The following is a 21,574-nucleotide window of genomic DNA, read 5'->3' as shown; positions in this document are numbered from 1 at the left end:
CTCACACCGTGCAGCTCAGGTGACAATGTAACATAATGTCTGCTATATAAATGTGCGGTCTGTACACACTGTATGTACATCACTCACACCGTGCAGGTCAGGTAACAATGTAACATCTCTGCTATATAAATGTGCGGTCTGTACACACTGTATGTACATCACTCACACCGTGCAGCTCAGGTGACAATGTAACATAATGTCTGCTATATAAATGTGCGGTCTGTACACACTGTATGTACATCACTCACACCGTGCAGGTCAGGTAACAATGTAACATCTCTGCTATATAAATGTACGGTCTGTACACACTGTATGTACATCACTCACAGCGTGAAGGTCAGGTAACAATGTAACATCTCTGCTATATAAATGTGCGGTCTGTACACACTGTATGTACATCACTCACAGCGTGCAGGTCAGGTGACAATGTAACATAATGTCTGCTATATAAATGTGCGGTCTGTACACACTGTATGTACATCACTCACAGCGTGCAGGTCAGGTAACAATGTAACATCTCTGCTATATAAATGTACGGTCTGTACACACTGTATGTACATCACTCACACCGTGCAGGTCAGGTAACAATGTAACAATGTCTGCTATATAAATGTACGGTCTGTACACACTGTATGTACATCACTCACACCGTGCAGCTCAGGTGACAATGTAACAATGTCTGCTATATAAATGTACGGTCTGTACACACTGTATGTAAATCACTCACAGCGTGCAGGTCAGGTAACAATGTAACATCTCTGCTATATAAATGTGCGGTCTGTACACACTGTATGTATATCACTCACACCGTGCAGCTCAGGTGACAATGTAACATAATGTCTGCTATATAAATGTGCGGTCTGTACACACTGTATGTACATCACTCACACCGTGCAGCTCAGGTGACAATGTAACAATGTCTGCTATATAAATGTGCGGTCTGCACACACTGTATGTACATCACTCACACCGTGCAGCTCAGGTGACAATGTAACAATGTCTGCTATATAAATGTGCGGTCTGTACACACTGTATGTACATCACTCACACCGTGCAGCTCAGGTGACAATTTAACATAATGTCTGCTATATAAATGTGCGGTCTGTACACACTGTATGTACATCACTCACACCGTGCAGGTCAGGTAACAATGTAACATCTCTGCTATATAAATGTACGGTCTGTAAACACTGTATGTACATCACTCACAACGTGCAGCTCAGGTGACAATGTAACAATGTCTGCTATATAAATGTACGGTCTGTACACACTGTATGTACATCACTCACACCGTGCAGGTCAGGTAACAATGTAACATCTCTGCTATATAAATGTACGGTCTGTACACACTGTATGTACATCACTCACAGCGTGCAGGTCAGGTAACAATGTAACATCTCTGCTATATAAATGTGCGGTCTGTACACACTGTATGTACATCACTCACACCGTGCAGCTCAGGTGACAATGTAACATAATGTCTGCTATATAAATGTGCGGTCTGTACACACTGTATGTACATCACTCACACCGTGCAGGTCAGGTAACAATGTAACATCTCTGCTATATAAATGTACGGTCTGTACACACTGTATGTACATCACTCACAGCGTGCAGGTCAGGTAACAATGTAACATCTCTGCTATATAAATGTACGGTCTGTAAACACTGTATGTACATCACTCACACCGTGCAGCTCAGGTGACAATGTAACAATGTCTGCTATATAAATGTGCGGTCTGTACACACTGTATGTACATCACTCACAGCGTGCAGGTCAGGTAACAATGTAACATCTCTGCTATATAAATGTGCGGTCTGTACACACTGTATGTACATCACTCACACCGTGCAGCTCAGGTGACAATGTAACATAATGTCTGCTATATAAATGTGCGGTCTGTACACACTGTATGTACATCACTCACACCGTGCAGCTCAGGTGACAATGTAACAATGTCTGCTATATAAATGTACGGTCTGTACACACTGTATGTACATCACTCACACCGTGCAGCTCAGGTGACAATGTAACAATGTCTGCTATATAAATGTGCGGTCTGCACACACTGTATGTACATCACTCACACCGTGCAGCTCAGGTGACAATGTAACAATGTCTGCTATATAAATGTGCGGTCTGTACACACTGTATGTACATCACTCACACCGTGCAGCTCAGGTGACAATGTAACATAATGTCTGCTATATAAATGTGCGGTCTGTACACACTGTATGTACATCACTCACACCGTGCAGGTCAGGTAACAATGTAACATCTCTGCTATATAAATGTACGGTCTGTAAACACTGTATGTACATCACTCACAACGTGCAGCTCAGGTGACAATGTAACAATGTCTGCTATATAAATGTACGGTCTGTACACACTGTATGTACATCACTCACACCGTGCAGGTCAGGTAACAATGTAACATCTCTGCTATATAAATGTACGGTCTGTACACACTGTATGTACATCACTCACAGCGTGCAGGTCAGGTGACAATGTAACAATGTCTGCTATATAAATGTACGGTCTGTACACACTGTATGTACATCACTCACACCGTGCAGGTCAGGTAACAATGTAACATCTCTGCTATATAAATGTGCGGTCTGTACACACTGTATGTACATCACTCACACCGTGCAGCTCAGGTGACAATGTAACATAATGTCTGCTATATAAATGTGCGGTCTGTACACACTGTATGTACATCACTCACACCGTGCAGCTCAGGTGACAATGTAACATAATGTCTGCTATATAAATGTGCGGTCTGTACACACTGTATGTACATCACTCACACCGTGCAGGTCAGGTAACAATGTAACATCTCTGCTATATAAATGTACGGTCTGTACACACTGTATGTACATCACTCACAGCGTGCAGGTCAGGTGACAATGTAACAATGTCTGCTATATAAATGTACGGTCTGTACACACTGTATGTACATCACTCACACCGTGCAGGTCAGGTAACAATGTAACATCTCTGCTATATAAATGTACGGTCTGTACACACTGTATGTACATCACTCACAGCGTGCAGGTCAGGTAACAATGTAACATCTCTGCTATATAAATGTGCGGTCTGTACACACTGTATGTACATCACTCACACCGTGCAGCTCAGGTGACAATGTAACATAATGTCTGCTATATAAATGTACGGTCTGTACACACTGTATGTACATCACTCACACCGTGCAGGTCAGGTAACAATGTAACATCTCTGCTATATAAATGTACGGTCTGTACACACTGTATGTACATCACTCACAGCGTGCAGGTCAGGTGACAATGTAACAATGTCTGCTATATAAATGTACGGTCTGTACACACTGTATGTACATCACTCACACCGTGCAGGTCAGGTAACAATGTAACATCTCTGCTATATAAATGTACGGTCTGTACACACTGTATGTACATCACTCACAGCGTGCAGGTCAGGTAACAATGTAACATCTCTGCTATATAAATGTGCGGTCTGTACACACTGTATGTACATCACTCACACCGTGCAGCTCAGGTGACAATGTAACATAATGTCTGCTATATAAATGTGCGGTCTGTACACACTGTATGTACATCACTCACACCGTGCAGCTCAGGTGACAATGTAACAATGTCTGCTATATAAATGTGCGGTCTGTACACACTGTATGTACATCACTCACACCGTGCAGCTCAGGTGACAATGTAACAATGTCTGCTATATAAATGTGCGGTCTGTACACACTGTATGTACATCACTCACACCGTGCAGCTCAGGTGACAATGTAACATAATGTCTGCTATATAAATGTGCGGTCTGTACACACTGTATCTACATCACTCACACCGTGCAGGTCAGGTAACAATGTAACATCTCTGCTATATAAATGTACGGTCTGTAAACACTGTATGTACATCACTCACAACGTGCAGCTCAGGTGACAATGTAACAATGTCTGCTATATAAATGTACGGTCTGTACACACTGTATGTACATCACTCACACCGTGCAGGTCAGGTAACAATGTAACATCTCTGCTATATAAATGTACGGTCTGTACACACTGTATGTACATCACTCACACCGTGCAGGTCAGGTAACAATGTAACATCTCTGCTATATAAATGTACGGTCTGTACACACTGTATGTACATCACTCACAGCGTGCAGGTCAGGTAACAATGTAACATCTCTGCTATATAAATGTGCGGTCTGTACACACTGTATGTACATCACTCACACCGTGCAGCTCAGGTGACAATGTAACATAATGTCTGCTATATAAATGTGCGGTCTGTACACACTGTATGTACATCACTCACACCGTGCAGGTCAGGTAACAATGTAACATCTCTGCTATATAAATGTACGGTCTGTACACACTGTATGTACATCACTCACAGCGTGCAGCTCAGGTGACAATGTAACATAATGTCTGCTATATAAATGTGCGGTCTGTACACACTGTATGTACATCACTCACACCGTGCAGCTCAGGTGACAATGTAACATAATGTCTGCTATATAAATGTGCGGTCTGTACACACTGTATGTACATCACTCACACCGTGCAGGTCAGGTAACAATGTAACATCTCTGCTATATAAATGTACGGTCTGTAAACACTGTATGTACATCACTCACAACGTGCAGCTCAGGTGACAATGTAACAATGTCTGCTATATAAATGTACGGTCTGTACACACTGTATGTACATCACTCACACCGTGCAGGTCAGGTAACAATGTAACATCTCTGCTATATAAATGTACGGTCTGTACACACTGTATGTACATCACTCACAGCGTGCAGGTCAGGTAACAATGTAACATCTCTGCTATATAAATGTGCGGTCTGTACACACTGTATGTACATCACTCACACCGTGCAGCTCAGGTGACAATGTAACAATGTCTGCTATATAAATGTGCGGTCTGTACACACTGTATGTACATCACTCACAGCGTGCAGGTCAGGTAACAATGTAACATCTCTGCTATATAAATGTACGGTCTGTACACACTGTATGTACATCACTCACAGCGTGCAGGTCAGGTGACAATGTAACATAATGCCTGCTATATAAAGGTTCAGTCTGTACACACTGTATGTACATCACTCACACCGTGACAATGTGTTACAGTGTGCGTTTGGCACGGTACAGCTATATAATGTGTGAGTGTGCGCTTGGCACTGTACAGCTATATAATATGTATGTTTGGCACAGTATAACTTTTTAATGTGTGACAGCGTGCAGTGTGTTCTTGGCACTGTACAGCTATATAATGTATGACAGTGTGCAATGTGTACTTGGCACTGTACAGTTATATAATGTGTGGAACATAGTATGCAGGGAGTACTTGACACTGTACAGCTGTATAAATGTGTGACAGTGTGTGCTTGGCACGCTACAGCTATAAAATGTGTGACAGTGTGCAATGTGTACTCGGCACTGTACCGTTATATCATGTGTGGAACATAGTATGCAGAGTGAACTTGGCACTGTACAGCTGTATAATGTGCAAGAGTGTATGCTTGGCACTGTAACTATATCAGCTGGCCCTCTTGGAGGTGGTGACAATTTAATTGTGTAATTTAATAGCGGTGATAAGACGCGTCACCCACCATGTGCAGTGTGGATGACACTACACCTATATCACCTGGACTGCCGAGGTGGTCACTTAGCTGCTGTATAATGTGTGGCACATATTACAAAACAAAGCCTAATCCTCTCTAATCCTCTAAATAAATGATTTGGCAAAATAACAAATACAATTGACACAAAACTGATACATTCTGGGAATTAGGTGAAGACATCTGATTGGACGTCATGAGTGATACAGGAAAAAGTGACCCATCTGTCAGAATGTCACCGTAAAACACTAAAATAATCTCATGCAACATAGTAAGATATAAATGTCACATGGAAAATTGTTATGTTGCTGTTTAACGTAATAAACTTCTGCTCAAATCCCCAGTATCCTGAAGCCGCGCAAACATCTTGTTAGCAGCATAATCTGCATGTAATTTAGTGGTGCAGCCTCAGCAGAAATAGAAAGATGCCCTTGTGTCTCACTATAGAGGTATCTTTATGGCGCCAATTCCATACACTGGCCTGAGCCCATCTCACCCTCTTGGCGTCCTGGCAGTCCCTTTGCAGGTCACTGTATCTCATCTGAGTGTCCCTCAGTCCTTGTGATACAGTTTTTAGCTGAGCAGACAGTGCCGCATTCATCTCTATGGAGTCCCTGGCCTGAAAGAAAACACTACATTTAGTGTCACTTAATGGAACATAAGGGCATAGGTATACTACAGTGAAGATTTTCTCATTACCTTAGCACTCAGCTGCTGTATGATTAGGTCTCTCTGATGAATCTCATGAACGAGTCGCTGAGCTTCACTCTTTACAGCACCTGATTCCGCTTTCTGTGGTACAGCAGGACTTGCAGCTAATGCAGCTCTCTCCAGATTCTGCCAAAAGAAAGATTATGGGAATAAACTGATTGTGCAATGCATGAAGGTGCACAAATGCACATATGTACATTGTCACAAGAGCAGACCCAAGCGCTAGCTATTTGTGCACTAGAGGGTATATCAGACCCAAGCGCTAGCTATTTGTGCACTAGAGGGTATATCAGAACCAAGCGCTAGCTATTTGTGCACTAGAGGGTATATCAGAACCAAGCGCCAGCTATTTGTGCACTAGAAAGTATATCAGACCCAAGCGCCAGCTATTTGTGCACTAGAGGGTATATCAGAACCAAGCGCCAGCTATTTGTGCACTAGAGGATGAACGTATTGTCAGCAGTCAGATCTACAGATAGAGTCCCCAGGACATATGAGTAGTATTAGTGATTACAGCTGCATGCGGGCCATATACACAGACAGTAACAAAAAGAAATACACCAGTTCTCTCTTTTACCTTGGTGCTGAAATATGAACTAGTGACAGCTGCTGATTCCTGATGAGTTTTGTGTAATTCGGCAATCTGATGTTCCTTCTCTGCAAGGCTGGCATTGAACTGAAGACGAAGAGCTTGTGCTTCAGCAACCAAAAGGTTCTTCTCAGATCTACAAACATTATCAGAACAAAAGATCACAATTAAACTTGGAGTGCGGCAGGACACAGAATGTTGGTATTGTGGACTGAATCTTTAACCACACATTCTAACACATAAATAAAAAACACTATTTCATCAAAGATCCCATAAAGGATGTAAACCGAATGTTTAAGACTCAATCTGGACTGTATCACATTGGAGCACCTGAGCAGGACATAACCGGTGATTGGAAGCTACATGTGTATGCCGCTTCGTATTGGCTTACGGCACATGCTGAGCTCAATACATCAAGGTGCACAATGCTCTGTTAAAAGAAACATTTTATGTTCTCATTAGATCGAATAACATTTCTTACAAATGTAATAGTAGTGCTTGGGAAAAACCCAGCTCCCAAGGACTGAAATAGCAGAGTACATAGGGGCAGATTTATGAAAGTCCGGACGGACATGATCCGCTTTAGCAATCATGTCCACCGCACATCGATAAATGCAGACAGCATACGCTGGCGGCATTTATCATTGCACAAGCACTTCTGGGGAACTGCTTACGCAATGCCGCCCCCTGCAAATAAGCGGCCAATCGGTGGTATTAATCAACCGGATTGTATGTGATCGGCTGGATTGCTGCCCGCTGCCTCAGAGCAGGCGGACGAGTTAAGAAGCAGCGGTCCTAAGACTGCTGCTTCTTAACTCATGTTTCTGGCAAGCCTGAAGGCATTGGGACCGATACAGAGTTTGTTAAATCGTCCCTTTAGGGTTTTTTATTCCCTTTCTGCACATTCTGACTGTGCCACTAATACCGTTATCTATACATACAACCTCACGCAACACACAATGTAACACAACTGACACTGCAGCTCAGTTCTAAGGAAAAAGAAGGTGGAAAGGAATTGCTAAAGTTGTCTTTGTCTAGTTGACTGTTTACTTACAAGAGATGTAAGAGTAACAGGAATCAGCAGGGAAATGAATACAAATGTGTGCATGTTCCCTTTGCAGACACACACTCATAAGATTTACAGGAACTGACAGGGCCACATGTAGTCACCATAACTATATCAGCAAACTAATGCTATTATGCCGCTACCCAGTTTGGGACAGATATATTTAAAGGAATATAAACCCCCAAAATTTTCTCTTGTGATTCAGACAGAACGTATAATTTAAAAAAAGTTTCCATTTGACTTCTATTATCAAATTTGCTTAGTTCCCATGATATTCTGTGTTGAAGAGATACCTAGGTAGGCATCTGGAGCACAACATGACAGGAAATAGTGCTGCCATCTAGTGCTCTTGCAAATGGAAAACATTCTTGCAAAAATTGCTGCCATATAGTCTGCAGAAATATGCCGGCTCCTAAGCATACATCCCTGCTTTTCAACAAAAGATACTAAAATAAAGTAGAAACATTGATATGTTTAAAATCACATGCACTATCTGAATCACAAATGAAACATTTGGGGCTTCATATCCCTTTAAGAACGAGACATTTATTAATATTTACTATGAAGTCATCATAATAACCGTACCAATTCGGAATCATTTTTACTTTATTCACAATAAGTGTGCGTCTGGTAGGTGATCTATGGCAAATAGGAGTTGGTACCGACCTCAGTCAATTCTCTATATATATATATAAAAAAAAAAAGCCTCAACCTAGAGGTTCTATAGATTGGTTAACTTCCTCCTATAGAAAGTAGTGACACACTCTGTGATACAGAACACATATGAGCTGCCTCCATACAAAGTAATGACTCTCTATGTGATACAGAACACATGAGCTGCCTCCTATATAAAGTAATGACTCTCTCTGTGATACAGAACACATGAGCTGCCTCCATACAAAGTAATGACTCTCTATGTGATACAGAACACATGAGCTGCCTCCTATATAAAGTAATGACTCTCTCTGTGATATAGAACCCACATGAGCTGCCTCCCATAGAGAGTAATGACTCTCTCTGTGATACACAACACGCATGAGCTGCCTCCTATATAAAGTAATGACTCTCTCTGTGATACAGAACACATATGAGCTGCCTCCATACAAAGTAATGACTATCTATGTGATACAGAACATGCATGAGCTTCCTCCTATATAAAGTAATGACTCTCTCTGTGATACAGAACACGCATGAGCTGCCTCCTATATAAAGTAATGACTCTCTGTGATACAGAACACGCATGAGCTGCCTCCTATATAAAGTAATGACTCGCTCTGTGATAAAGAACACATATGAGCTGCCTCCTATATAAAGTAATGACTCTCTCTGTGATACAGAACACACATGAGCTTCCTCTTATATAAAGTAATGACTCGCTCTGTGATACAGAACACATGAGCTGCCTCCTATATAAAGTAATGACTCTCTCTGTGATACAGAACACGCATGAGCTGCCTCCTATATAAAGTAATTACTCTCTGTGATACAGAACACACATGAGCTGCCTCCTATATAAAGTAATGACTCTCTGTGATACAGAACACACATGAGCTGCCTCCTATATAAAGTAATGACTCGCTCTGTGATACAGAACACACATGAGCTGCCTCCTATATAAAGTAATGACTCTCTCTGTGATGCACAACACGCATGAGCTGCCTCCTATATAAAGTAATGACTCTCTCTGTGATACACAACACGCATGAGCTGCCTCCTATATAAAGTAATGACTCTCTCTGTGATACAGAACACATATGAGCTGCCTCCATACAAAGTAATGACTATCTATGTGATACAGAACATGCATGAGCTGCCTCCTATATAAAGTAATGACTCTCTCTGTGATACAGAACACGCATGAGCTGCCTCCTATATAAAGTAATGACTCTCTGTGATACAGAACACGCATGAGCTGCCTCCTATATAAAGTAATGACTCGCTCTGTGATACAGAACACATATGAGCTGCCTCCTATATAAAGTAATGACTCTCTCTGTGATACAGAACACACATGAGCTTCCTCTTATATAAAGTAATGACTCGCTCTGTGATACAGAACACATGAGCTGCCTCCTATATAAAGTAATGACTCTCTCTGTGATACAGAACACGCATGAGCTGCCTCCTATATAAAGTAATTACTCTCTGTGATACAGAACACACATGAGCTGCCTCCTATATAAAGTAATGACTCTCTGTGATACAGAACACACATGAGCTGCCTCCTATATAAAGTAATGACTCGCTCTGTGATACAGAACACACATGAGCTGCCTCCTATATAAAGTAATGACTCGCTCTGTGATACAGAACACACATGAGCTGCCTCCTATATAAAGTAATGACTCTCTATGTGATACAGAACACATGAGCTGCCTCCTATATAAAGTAATGACTCTCTCTGTGATACAGAACACATGAGCTGCCTCCTATATAAAGTAATGACTCTCTCTGTGATACAGAACACACATGAGCTGCCTCCTATATAAAGTAATGACTCGCTCTGTGATACAGAACACATATGAGCTTCCTCCTATATAAAGTAATGACTCTCTCTGTGATACAGAACACACATGAGCTGCCTCCTATATAAAGTAATGACTCTCTCTGTGATACAGAACACACATGAGCTGCCTCCTATATAAAGTAATGACTCTCTCTGTGATACAGAACACATGAGCTGCCTCCTATATAAAGTAATGACTCTCTCTGTGATACAGAACACATATGAGCTGCCTCCATACAAAGTAATGACTCTCTATGTGATACAGAACACATGAGCTGCCTCCTATATAAAGTAATGACTCTTTCTGTGATACAGAACACGCATGAGCTGCCTCCTATATAAAGTAATGACTCTCTCTGTGATACAGAACACACATGAGCTGCCTCCTATATAAAGTAATGACTCTCTCTGTGATACAGAACACATGAGCTGCCTCCTATATAAAGTAATGACTCTCTCTGTGATACAGAACACATGAGCTGCCTCCTATATAAAGTAATGACTCTCTCTGTGATACAGAACACATATGAGCTGCCTCCTATATAAAGTAATGACTCGCTCTGTGATACAGAACACATATGAGCTTCCTCCTATATAAAGTAATGACTCGCTCTGTGATACAGAACACATATGAGCTGCCTCCTATATAAAGTAATGACTCGCTCTGTGATACAGAACACATATGAGCTGCCTCCTATATAAAGTAATGACTCTCTCTGTGATACAGAACACACATGAGCTTCCTCTTATATAAAGTAATGACTCGCTCTGTGATACAGAACACATGAGCTGCCTCCTATATAAAGTAATTACTCTCTGTGATACAGAACACACATGAGCTGCCTCCTATATAAAGTAATGATGCTCTCTGTGATACAGAACACACATGAGCTGCCTCCTATAGAAAGTAATGACTCTCTCTGTGATACAGAACACACATGAGCTGCCTCCTATATAAAGTAATGACTCTGTGATACAGAACACATATGAGCTGCCTCCTATATAAAGTAATGACTCTCTGTGATACAGAACACACATGAGCTGCCTCCTATATAAAGTAATGGCTCTCTCTGTGATACAGAACACATATGAGCTGCCTCCTATAGAAAGTAATGACTCTCTGTGATACAGAACACACATGAGCTGCCTCCTATATAAAGTAATGGCTCTCTGTGATACAGAACACATATGAGCTGCCTCCTATATAAAGTAATGATGCTCTCTGTGATACAGAATACATATGAGCTACCTCCTATAGAAAGTAATGATGCTCTCTGTGATACAGAACACATGAGCTGCCTCCTATATAAAGTAATGACTCGCTCTGTGATACAGAACACACATGAGCTGCCTCCTATATAAAGTAATGACTCTCTCTGTGGTACAGAACACACATGAGCTGCCTCCTATATAAAGTAATGACTCTCTGTGATACAGAACACACATGAGCTGCCTCCTATATAAAGTAATGGCTCTCTCTGTGATACAGAACACATATGAGTTTCCTCCTATATAAAGTAATGACTCTCTCTGTGATACAGAACACATGAGATGCCTCCTATATAAAGTAATGACTCTCTGTGATACAGAACACACATGAGCTGCCTCCTATATAAAGTAATGGCTCTCTCTGTGATACAGAACACATATGAGCTGCCTCCTATATAAAGTAATGACTCTCTGTGATACAGAACACATGAGCTGCCTCCTATATAAAGTAATGACTCGCTCTGTGATACAGAACACACATGAGCTGCCTCCTATATAAAGTAATGACTCTCTCTGTGGTACAGAACACACATGAGCTGCCTCCTATATAAAGTAATGACTCTCTGTGATACAGAACACACATGAGCTGCCTCCTATATAAAGTAATGGCTCTCTGTGATACAGAACACACATGAGCTGCCTCCTATAGAAAGTAATGACTCTCTCTGTGATACAGAACACACATGAGCTGCCTCCTATATAAAGTAATGACTCTCTCTGTGATACAGAACACAAGCTGCCTCCTATATAAAGTAATGACTCGCTCTGTGATACAGAACACACATGAGCTGCCTCCTATATAAAGTAATGACTCTCTGTGATACAGAACACACATGAGCTGCCTCCTATATAAAGTAATGACTCTCTGTGATACAGAACACACATGAGCTGCCTCCTATATAAAGTAATGACTCGCTCTGTGATACAGAACACACATGAGCTGCCTCCTATATAAAGTAATGACTCGCTCTGTGATACAGAACACACATGAGCTGCCTCCTATATAAAGTAATGACTCTCTATGTGATACAGAACACATGAGCTGCCTCCTATATAAAGTAATGACTCTCTCTGTGATACAGAACACATGAGCTGCCTCCTATATAAAGTAATGACTCTCTCTGTGATACAGAACACACATGAGCTGCCTCCTATATAAAGTAATGACTCGCTCTGTGATACAGAACACATATGAGCTGCCTCCTATATAAAGTAATGACTCTCTCTGTGATACAGAACACACATGAGCTGCCTCCTATATAAAGTAATGACTCTCTCTGTGATACAGAACACATGAGCTGCCTCCTATATAAAGTAATGACTCTCTCTGTGATACAGAACACATGAGCTGCCTCCTATATAAAGTAATGACTCTCTCTGTGATACAGAACACATATGAGCTGCCTCCTATATAAAGTAATGACTCGCTCTGTGATACAGAACACATATGAGCTTCCTCCTATATAAAGTAATGACTCGCTCTGTGATACAGAACACATATGAGCTGCCTCCTATAGAAAGTAATGACTCTCTCTGTGATACAGAACACATGAGCTGCCTCCTATATAAAGTAATGACTCTCTCTGTGATACAGAACACACATGAGCTGCCTCCTATATAAAGTAATGACTCTCTATGTGATACAGAACACATGAGCTGCCTCCTATATAAAGTAATGACTCTCTCTGTGATACAGAACACATGAGCTGCCTCCTATATAAAGTAATGACTCTCTATGTGATACAGAACACATGAGCTGCCTCCTATATAAAGTAATGACTCTCTCTGTGATACAGAACACATATGAGCTGCCTCCTATATAAAGTAATGGCTCTCTATGTGATACAGAACACATGAGCTGCCTCCTATATAAAGTAATGACTCTCTCTGTGATACAGAACACATATGAGCTGCCTCCTATATAAAGTAATGGCTCGCTCTGTGATACAGAACACATATGAGTTTCCTCCTATATAAAGTAATGACTCTCTCTGTGATACAGAACACATGAGCTGCCTCCTATATAAAGTAATGACTCTCTCTGTGATACAGAACACACATGAGCTGCCTCCTATATAAAGTAATGACTCTCTCTGTGATACAGAACACATATGAGCTGCATCCTATATAAAGTAATGACTCTCTGTGATACAGAACACACATGAGCTGCCTCCTATATAAAGTAATGGCTCTCTCTGTGATACAGAACACATATGAGCTGCCTCCTATATAAAGTAATGACTCTCTGTGATACAGAACACACATGAGCTGCCTCCTATATAAAGTAATGGCTCTCTGTGATACAGAACACACATGAGCTGCCTCCTATAGAAAGTAATGACTCTCTCTGTGATACAGAACACACATGAGCTGCCTCCTATATAAAGTAATGACTCTCTCTGTGATACAGAACACATATGAGCTGCCTCCTATATAAAGTAATGACTCTCTGTGATACAGAACACACATGAGCTGCCTCCTATATAAAGTAATGGCTCTCTCTGTGATACAGAACACATATGAGCTGCCTCCTATATAAAGTAATGACTCTCTGTGATACAGAACACACATGAGCTGCCTCCTATATAAAGTAATGGCTCTCTGTGATACAGAACACACATGAGCTGCCTCCTATAGAAAGTAATGACTCTCTCTGTGATACAGAACACACATGAGCTGCCTCCTATATAAAGTAATGACTCTCTCTGTGATACAGAACACATATGAGCTGCCTCCTATATAAAGTAATGACTCTCTGTGATACAGAACACACATGAGCTGCCTCCTATATAAAGTAATGGCTCTCTCTGTGATACAGAACACATATGAGCTGCCTCCTATAGAAAGTAATGACTCTCTGTGATACAGAACACACATGAGCTGCCTCCTATATAAAGTAATGGCTCTCTATGATACAGAACACATATGAGCTGCCTCCTATATAAAGTAATGATGCTCTCTGTGATACAGAATACATATGAGCTACCTCCTATAGAAAGTAATGATGCTCTCTGTGATACAGAACACATGAGCTGCCTCCTATATAAAGTAATGACTCGCTCTGTGATACAGAACACACATGAGCTGCCTCCTATATAAAGTAATGACTCTCTCTGTGGTACAGAACACACATGAGCTGCCTCCTATATAAAGTAATGACTCTCTGTGATACAGAACACACATGAGCTGCCTCCTATATTAAGTAATGGCTCTCTCTGTGATACAGAACACATATGAGCTGCCTCCTATATAAAGTAATGACTCTCTGTGATACAGAACACATGAGCTGCCTCCTATATAAAGTAATGACTCGCTCTGTGATACAGAACACACATGAGCTGCCTCCTATATAAAGTAATGACTCTCTCTGTGGTACAGAACACACATGAGCTGCCTCCTATATAAAGTAATGACTCTCTGTGATACAGAACACACATGAGCTGCCTCCTATATAAAGTAATGGCTCTCTGTGATACAGAACACACATGAGCTGCCTCCTATAGAAAGTAATGACTCTCTCTGTGATACAGAACACACATGAGCTGCCTCCTATATAAAGTAATGACTCTCTCTGTGATACAGAACACAAGCTGCCTCCTATATAAAGTAATGACTCGCTCTGTGATACAGAACACACATGAGCTGCCTCCTATATAAAGTAATGACTCTCTGTGATACAGAACACACATGAGCTGCCTCCTATATAAAGTAATGACTCTCTGTGATACAGAACACAAGCTGCCTCCTATATAAAGTAATGACTCTCTCTGTGGTACAGAACACACATGAGCTGCCTCCTATATAAAGTAATTACTCTTTCTGTGGTACAGAACACACATGAGCTGCCTCCTATATAAAGTAATGACTCTCTGTGATACAGAACACATGAGCTGCCTCCTATATAAAGTAATGACTCTCTCTGTGATACAGAACACACATGAGCTGCCTCCTATATAAAGTAATGACTCTCTCTGTGATACAGAACACATGAGCTGCCTCCTATATAAAGTAATGACTCTCTCTGTGATACAGAACACACATGAGCTGCCTCCTATATAAAGTAATGATGCTCTCTGTGATACAGAACACACATGAGCTGCCTCCTATATAAAGTAATGATGCTCTCTGTGATACAGAACACAGATGAGCTGCCTCTTATAGAAAGTAATGACTCTCTGTTATATAGAACACATATGAGCTGCCTCCTATATAAAGTAATGACTCTCTCTGTGACACAGAACACATTAGTTGCCTCCTATAGAAATTAATGACACTGAGGTACAGAATAGGGATAGTGAACGTAAAAGGGAAAACCTGGCACTGATAGCAGCATTTTATTGAAAGTGCATCAAATTGTGTTCTTTTTAGCATTCATTTCTATTTTCGCATACCGTTTGTTTTGCTAGCACTGTCATAAATGCATTATATATTTTCAAGCAGATAACCTCACCTGCTTATATTTTGTGAAATAAAAGAGCAAGATAAGAAGGTATAAAATGTTTATAAACTACAATACGTTCTGTGAGAGAACTTCAGACACACAACAGGAACATCCTAGTTCAGCCCATTCACCAAGGCTGAAAGAGTAATTTTATATTAGAAAACTATAGTACACAATGAATTTTATACTTTTTGGTACGATTTCAACGTTGTGTTTGAGATTACTTTGTACATTAAATAAAAGTTTTTACTAAAACATATTAAACACAATGTATCATATGTGTCCATTACATATGGAAAACATAATTTATGTAAGAACTTACCTGATAAATTAATTTCTTTCATATTAGCAAGAGTCCATGAGCTAGTGACGTATGGGATATACATTCCTACCAGGAGGGGCAAAGTTTCCCAAACCTCAAAATGCCTATAAATACACCCCTCACCACACCCACAATTCAGTTTAACGAATAGCCAAGAAGTGGGGTGATAAGAAAAAAGTGTGAAAGCATGTAAAATAAGGAATTGGAATAATTGTGCTTTATACAAAAAAATCATAACCACCACATGAGGGCGGGCCTCATGGACTCTTGCTAATATGAAAGAAATGAATTTATCAGGTAAGTTCTTACATAAATTATGTTTTCTTTCATGTAATTAGCAAGAGTCCATGAGCTAGTGACGTATGGGATAATGATTACCCAAGATGTGGATCTTTCCACGCAAGAGTCACTAGAGAGGGAGGGATAAAATAAAGACAGCCAATTCCTGCTGAAAATAATCCACACCCAAAATAAAGTTTAATGAAAAACATAAACAGAAGATTCAAACTGAAACCGCTGCCTGAAGTACTTTTCTACCAAAAACTGCTTTAGAAGAAGAAAATACATCAAAATGGTAGAATTTAGTAAAAGTATGCAAAGAGGACCAAGTTGCTGCTTTGCAAATCTGATCAATCGAAGCTTCATTCCTAAACGCCCAGGAAGTAGAAACTGACCTAGTAGAATGAGCTGTAATCCTTTGAGGCAGAGTTTTACCCGACTCGACATAGGCATGATGAATTAAAGATTTCAACCAAGACGCCAAAGAAATGGCAGAAGCTTTCTGGCCTTTTCTAGAACCGGAAAAGATAACAAATAGACTAGAAGTCTTAGTAGCTTCAACATAATATTTCAAAGCTCTAACAACATCCAAAGAATGCAACGATTTCTCCTTAGAATTCTTAGGATTAGGACATAATGAAGGAACCACAATTTCTCTACTAATGTTGTTGGAATTCACAACTTTAGGTAAAAATTCAAAAGAAGTTCGCAACACCGCCTTATCCTGATGAAAAATCAGAAAAGGAGACTCACAAGAAAGAGCAGATAATTCAGAGACTCTTCTGGCAGAAGAGATCGCCAAAAGGAACAAAACTTTCCAAGAAAGTAATTTAATGTCCAATGAATGCATAGGTTCAAACGGAGGAGCTTGAAGAGCCCCCAGAACCAAATTCAAACTCCAAGGAGGAGAAATTGACTTAATGACAGGTTTTATACGAACCAAAGCTTGTACAAAACAATGAATATCAGGAAGATTAGCAATCTTTCTGTGAAAAACAACAGAAAGAGCAGAGATTTGTCCTTTCAAGGAACTTGCGGATAAACCTTTATCTAAACCATCCTGAAGAAACTGTAAAATTCTCGGAATTCTAAAAGAATGCCAAGAAAAATGATGAGAAAGACACCAAGAAATATAAGTCTTCCAGACTCTATAATATATCTCTCTGGATACAGATTTATGAGCCTGTAACATAGTATTAATCACAGAGTCAGAGAAACCTCTTTGACCAAGAATCAAGCGTTCAATCTCCATACCTTTAAATTTAAGGATTTGAGATCCTGATGGAAAAAAGGACCTTGCGACAGAAGGTCTGGTCTTAGCGGAAGAGTCCACGGATGGCAAGAGGCCATCCGGACAAGATCCGCATACCAAAACCTGTGAGGCCATGCCGGAGCTACCAGCATAACAAACGAGCATTCCTTAAGAATCTTGGAGATTACTCTTGGAAGAAGAACTAGAGGCGGAAAGATATAGGCAGGATGATACTTCCAAGGAAGTGATAATGCATCCACTGCTTCCGCCTGAGGATCCCGGGATCTGGACAGATACCTGGGAAGTTTCTTGTTTAGATGAGACGCCATCAGATCTATTTCTGGAAGCTCCCACATTTGAACAATCTGAAGAAATACCTCTGGGTGAAGAGACCATTCGCCCGGATGCAACGTTTGGCGACTGAGATAATCCGCTTCCCAATTGTCTATACCTGGGATATGAACCGCAGAGATTAGACAGGAGCTGGATTCCGCCCAAACCAAAATTCGAGATACTTCTTTCATAGCCAGAGGACTGTGAGTCCCTCCTTGATGATTGATGTATGCCACAGTTGTGACATTGTCTGTCTGAAAACAAATGAACGATTCTCTCTTCAGAAGAGGCCAAGACTGAAGAGCTCTGAAAATTGCACGGAGTTCCAAAATATTGATCGGTAATCTCACCTCCTGAGATTCCCAAACTCCTTGAGCCGTCAGAGATCCCCACACAGCTCCCCAACCTGTGAGACTTGCATCTGTTGAAATTACAGTCCAGGTCGGAAGCACAAAAGAAGCCCCCTGAATTAAACGATGGTGATCTGTCCACCACGTTAGAGAGTGTCGTACAATCGGTTTTAAAGATATTAATTGAGATATCTTTGTGTAATCCCTGCACCATTGATTCAGCATACAGAGCTGAAGAGGTCGCATGTGAAAACGAGCAAAGGGGATCGCGTCCGATGCAGCAGTCATAAGACCTAGAATTTCCATGCATAAGGCTACCGAAGGGAATGATTGTGACTGAAGGTTTCGACAAGCTGAAATCAATTTTAGACGTCTCTTGTCTGTCAAAGACAGAGTCATGGACACTTAATCTATCTGGAAACCCAGAAAGGTTACCCTTGTCTGAGGAATCAATGAACTTTTTGGTGAATTGATCCTCCAACCATGATCTTGAAGAAACAACACAAGTCGATTCGTATGAGATTCTGCTAAATGTAAAGACTGAGCAAGTACCAAGATATCGTCCAAATAAGGAAATACCACAATACCCTGTTCTCTGATTACAGACAGAAGGGCACCGAGAACCTTTGTAAAAATTCTTGGAGCTGTAGCTAGGCCAAATGGCAGAGCCACAAACTGGTAATGCTTGTCCAGAAAAGAGAATCTCAGGAACTGATAATGATCTGGATGAATCGGAATATGCAGATATGCATCCTGTAAATCTATTGTGGACATATAATGCCCTTGCTGAACAAAAGGCAAGATAGTCCTTACAGTTACCATTTTGAACGTTGGTATCCTTACATAACGATTCAGTATTTTTAGATCCAGAACTGGTCTGAAGGAATTCTCCTTCTTTGGTACAATGAAGAGATTTGAATAAAACCCCATCCCCTGTTCCAGAACTGGAACTGGCATAATTACTCTAGCCAACTCTAGATCTGAAACACAATTCAGAAATGCTTGAGCTTTCACTGGATTTACTGGGACACGGGAAAGAAAAAATCTCTTTGCAGGAGGTCTCATCTTGAAACCAATTCTGTACCCTTCTGAAACAATGTTCTGAATCCAAAGATTGTGAACAGAATTGATCCAAATTTCTTTGAAAAAACGTAACCTGCCCCCTACCAGCTGAGCTGGAATGAGGGCCGCACCTTCATGTGGACTTAGAAGCTGGCTTTGCTTTTCTAGAAGGCTTGGATTTATTCCAGACTGGAGATGGTTTCCAAACTGAAACTGCTCCTGAGGATGAAGGATCAGGCTTTTGTTCTTTGTTGAAACGAAAGGAACGAAAACGATTATTAGCCCTGTTTTTACCCTTAGATTTTTTATCCTGTGGTAAAAAAGTTCCTTTCCCACCAGTAACAGTTGAGATAATAGAATCCAACTGAGAACCAAATAATTTGTTACCCTGGAAAGAAATGGAAAGTAGAGTTGATTTAGAAGCCATATCAGCATTCCAAGTTTTAAGCCATAAAGCTCTTCTAGCTAAAATAGCTAGAGACATAAACCTGACATCAACTCTGATAATATCAAAAATGGCATCACAGATAAAATTATTAGCATGTTGAAGAAGAATAATAATATTATGAGAATCATGATCTGTTACTTGTTGCGTTAAAGTTTCCAACCAAAAAGTTGAAGCTGCAGCAACATCAGCCAATGATATAGCAGGTCTAAGAAGATTACCTGAACACAGATAAGCTTTTCTTAGAAAGGATTCAATTTTCCTATCTAAAGGATCCTTAAACGAAGTACCATCTGACGTAGGAATAGTAGTACGTTTAGCAAGGGTAGAAATAGCCCCATCAACTCTAGGGATTTTGTCCCAAAATTCTAATCTGTCAGACGGCACAGGATATAATTGCTTAAAACGTTTAGAAGGAGTAAATGAATTACCCAATTTATCCCATTCTCTGGAAATTACTTCAGAAATAGCACTAGGAACAGGAAAAACTTCTGGAATAACCACAGGAGATTTAAAGACCTTATCTAAACGTTTAGAATTAGTATCAAGAGGACCAGAATCCTCAATTTCTAAAGCAATTAGTACTTCTTTAAGTAAAGAACGAATAAATTCCATTTTAAATAAATAGGAAGATTTATCAGCATCAATCTCTGAGACAGAATCCTCTGAACCAGAAGAGTCATCAGAATCAGAATGATGATGTTCATTTAAAAATTCATCTGTATAAAGAGAAGTTTTAAAAGATTTTTTATGTTTACTAGAAGGAGGAATAACAGACATAGCCTTCTTGATGGATTCAGAAACAAAATCTCTTATGTTATCAGGAACATTCTGAACCTTGGATGTTGATGGAACTGCAACAGGCAATGGTACATTACTAAAGGAAATATTATCTGCATTAACAAGTTTGTCATGACAATTAATACAAACAACAGCTGGAGGAATAGCTACCAAAAGTTTACAGCAGATACACTTAGCTTTGGTAGTTCCAGCACTAGACAGCGATTTTCCTGAAGTATCTTCTGACTCAGATGCAACGTGAGACATCTTGCAATATGTAAGAGAAAAAAACAACATATAAAGCAAAATTGATCAAATTCCTTAAATGACAGTTTCAGGAATGGGAAAAAATGCCAATGAACAAGCTTCTAGCAACCAGAAGCAAAGAAAAAATGAGACTTAAATAATGTGGAGACAAAAGCGGCGCCCATATTTTTTAGCGCCAAATAAGACGCCCACATTATTTGGCGCCTAAATGCTTTTTGGCGCCAAAAATGACGCCACATCCGGAATGCCGACATCTTTGGC

At 40.4% G+C, this 21,574-nt stretch overlaps 1 protein-coding gene across 9 annotated transcripts in view; it reads right to left on the bottom strand.

Annotated features, from left to right (window-relative positions):
- Window positions 1-21,574, bottom strand: part of LOC128666129 (golgin subfamily B member 1) — a 438,305-nt gene that overhangs the window by 59,001 nt on the left and 357,730 nt on the right. For all 9 annotated transcript variants that reach the window (XM_053720543.1, XM_053720552.1, XM_053720548.1 and 6 more), the window contains 3 exons: window positions 6,930-7,077; window positions 6,341-6,478; window positions 6,138-6,260 (listed from right to left, as the gene is read on the bottom strand). In XM_053720543.1, coding sequence (XP_053576518.1) covers window positions 6,138-6,260; window positions 6,341-6,478; window positions 6,930-7,077 — 409 coding nt within the window. The remainder of the gene's footprint in view (window positions 1-6,137; window positions 6,261-6,340; window positions 6,479-6,929; window positions 7,078-21,574) is intronic.

The sequence above is a fragment of the Bombina bombina genome, chromosome 7 (assembly GCF_027579735.1).
Source record: "Bombina bombina isolate aBomBom1 chromosome 7, aBomBom1.pri, whole genome shotgun sequence".
Classification (NCBI taxonomy): Eukaryota; Metazoa; Chordata; class Amphibia; order Anura; family Bombinatoridae; genus Bombina; species Bombina bombina.
The sequence above is the reverse complement of the archived record's forward strand: the minus strand, read 5'-3'. Positions and strand labels throughout refer to the sequence as shown.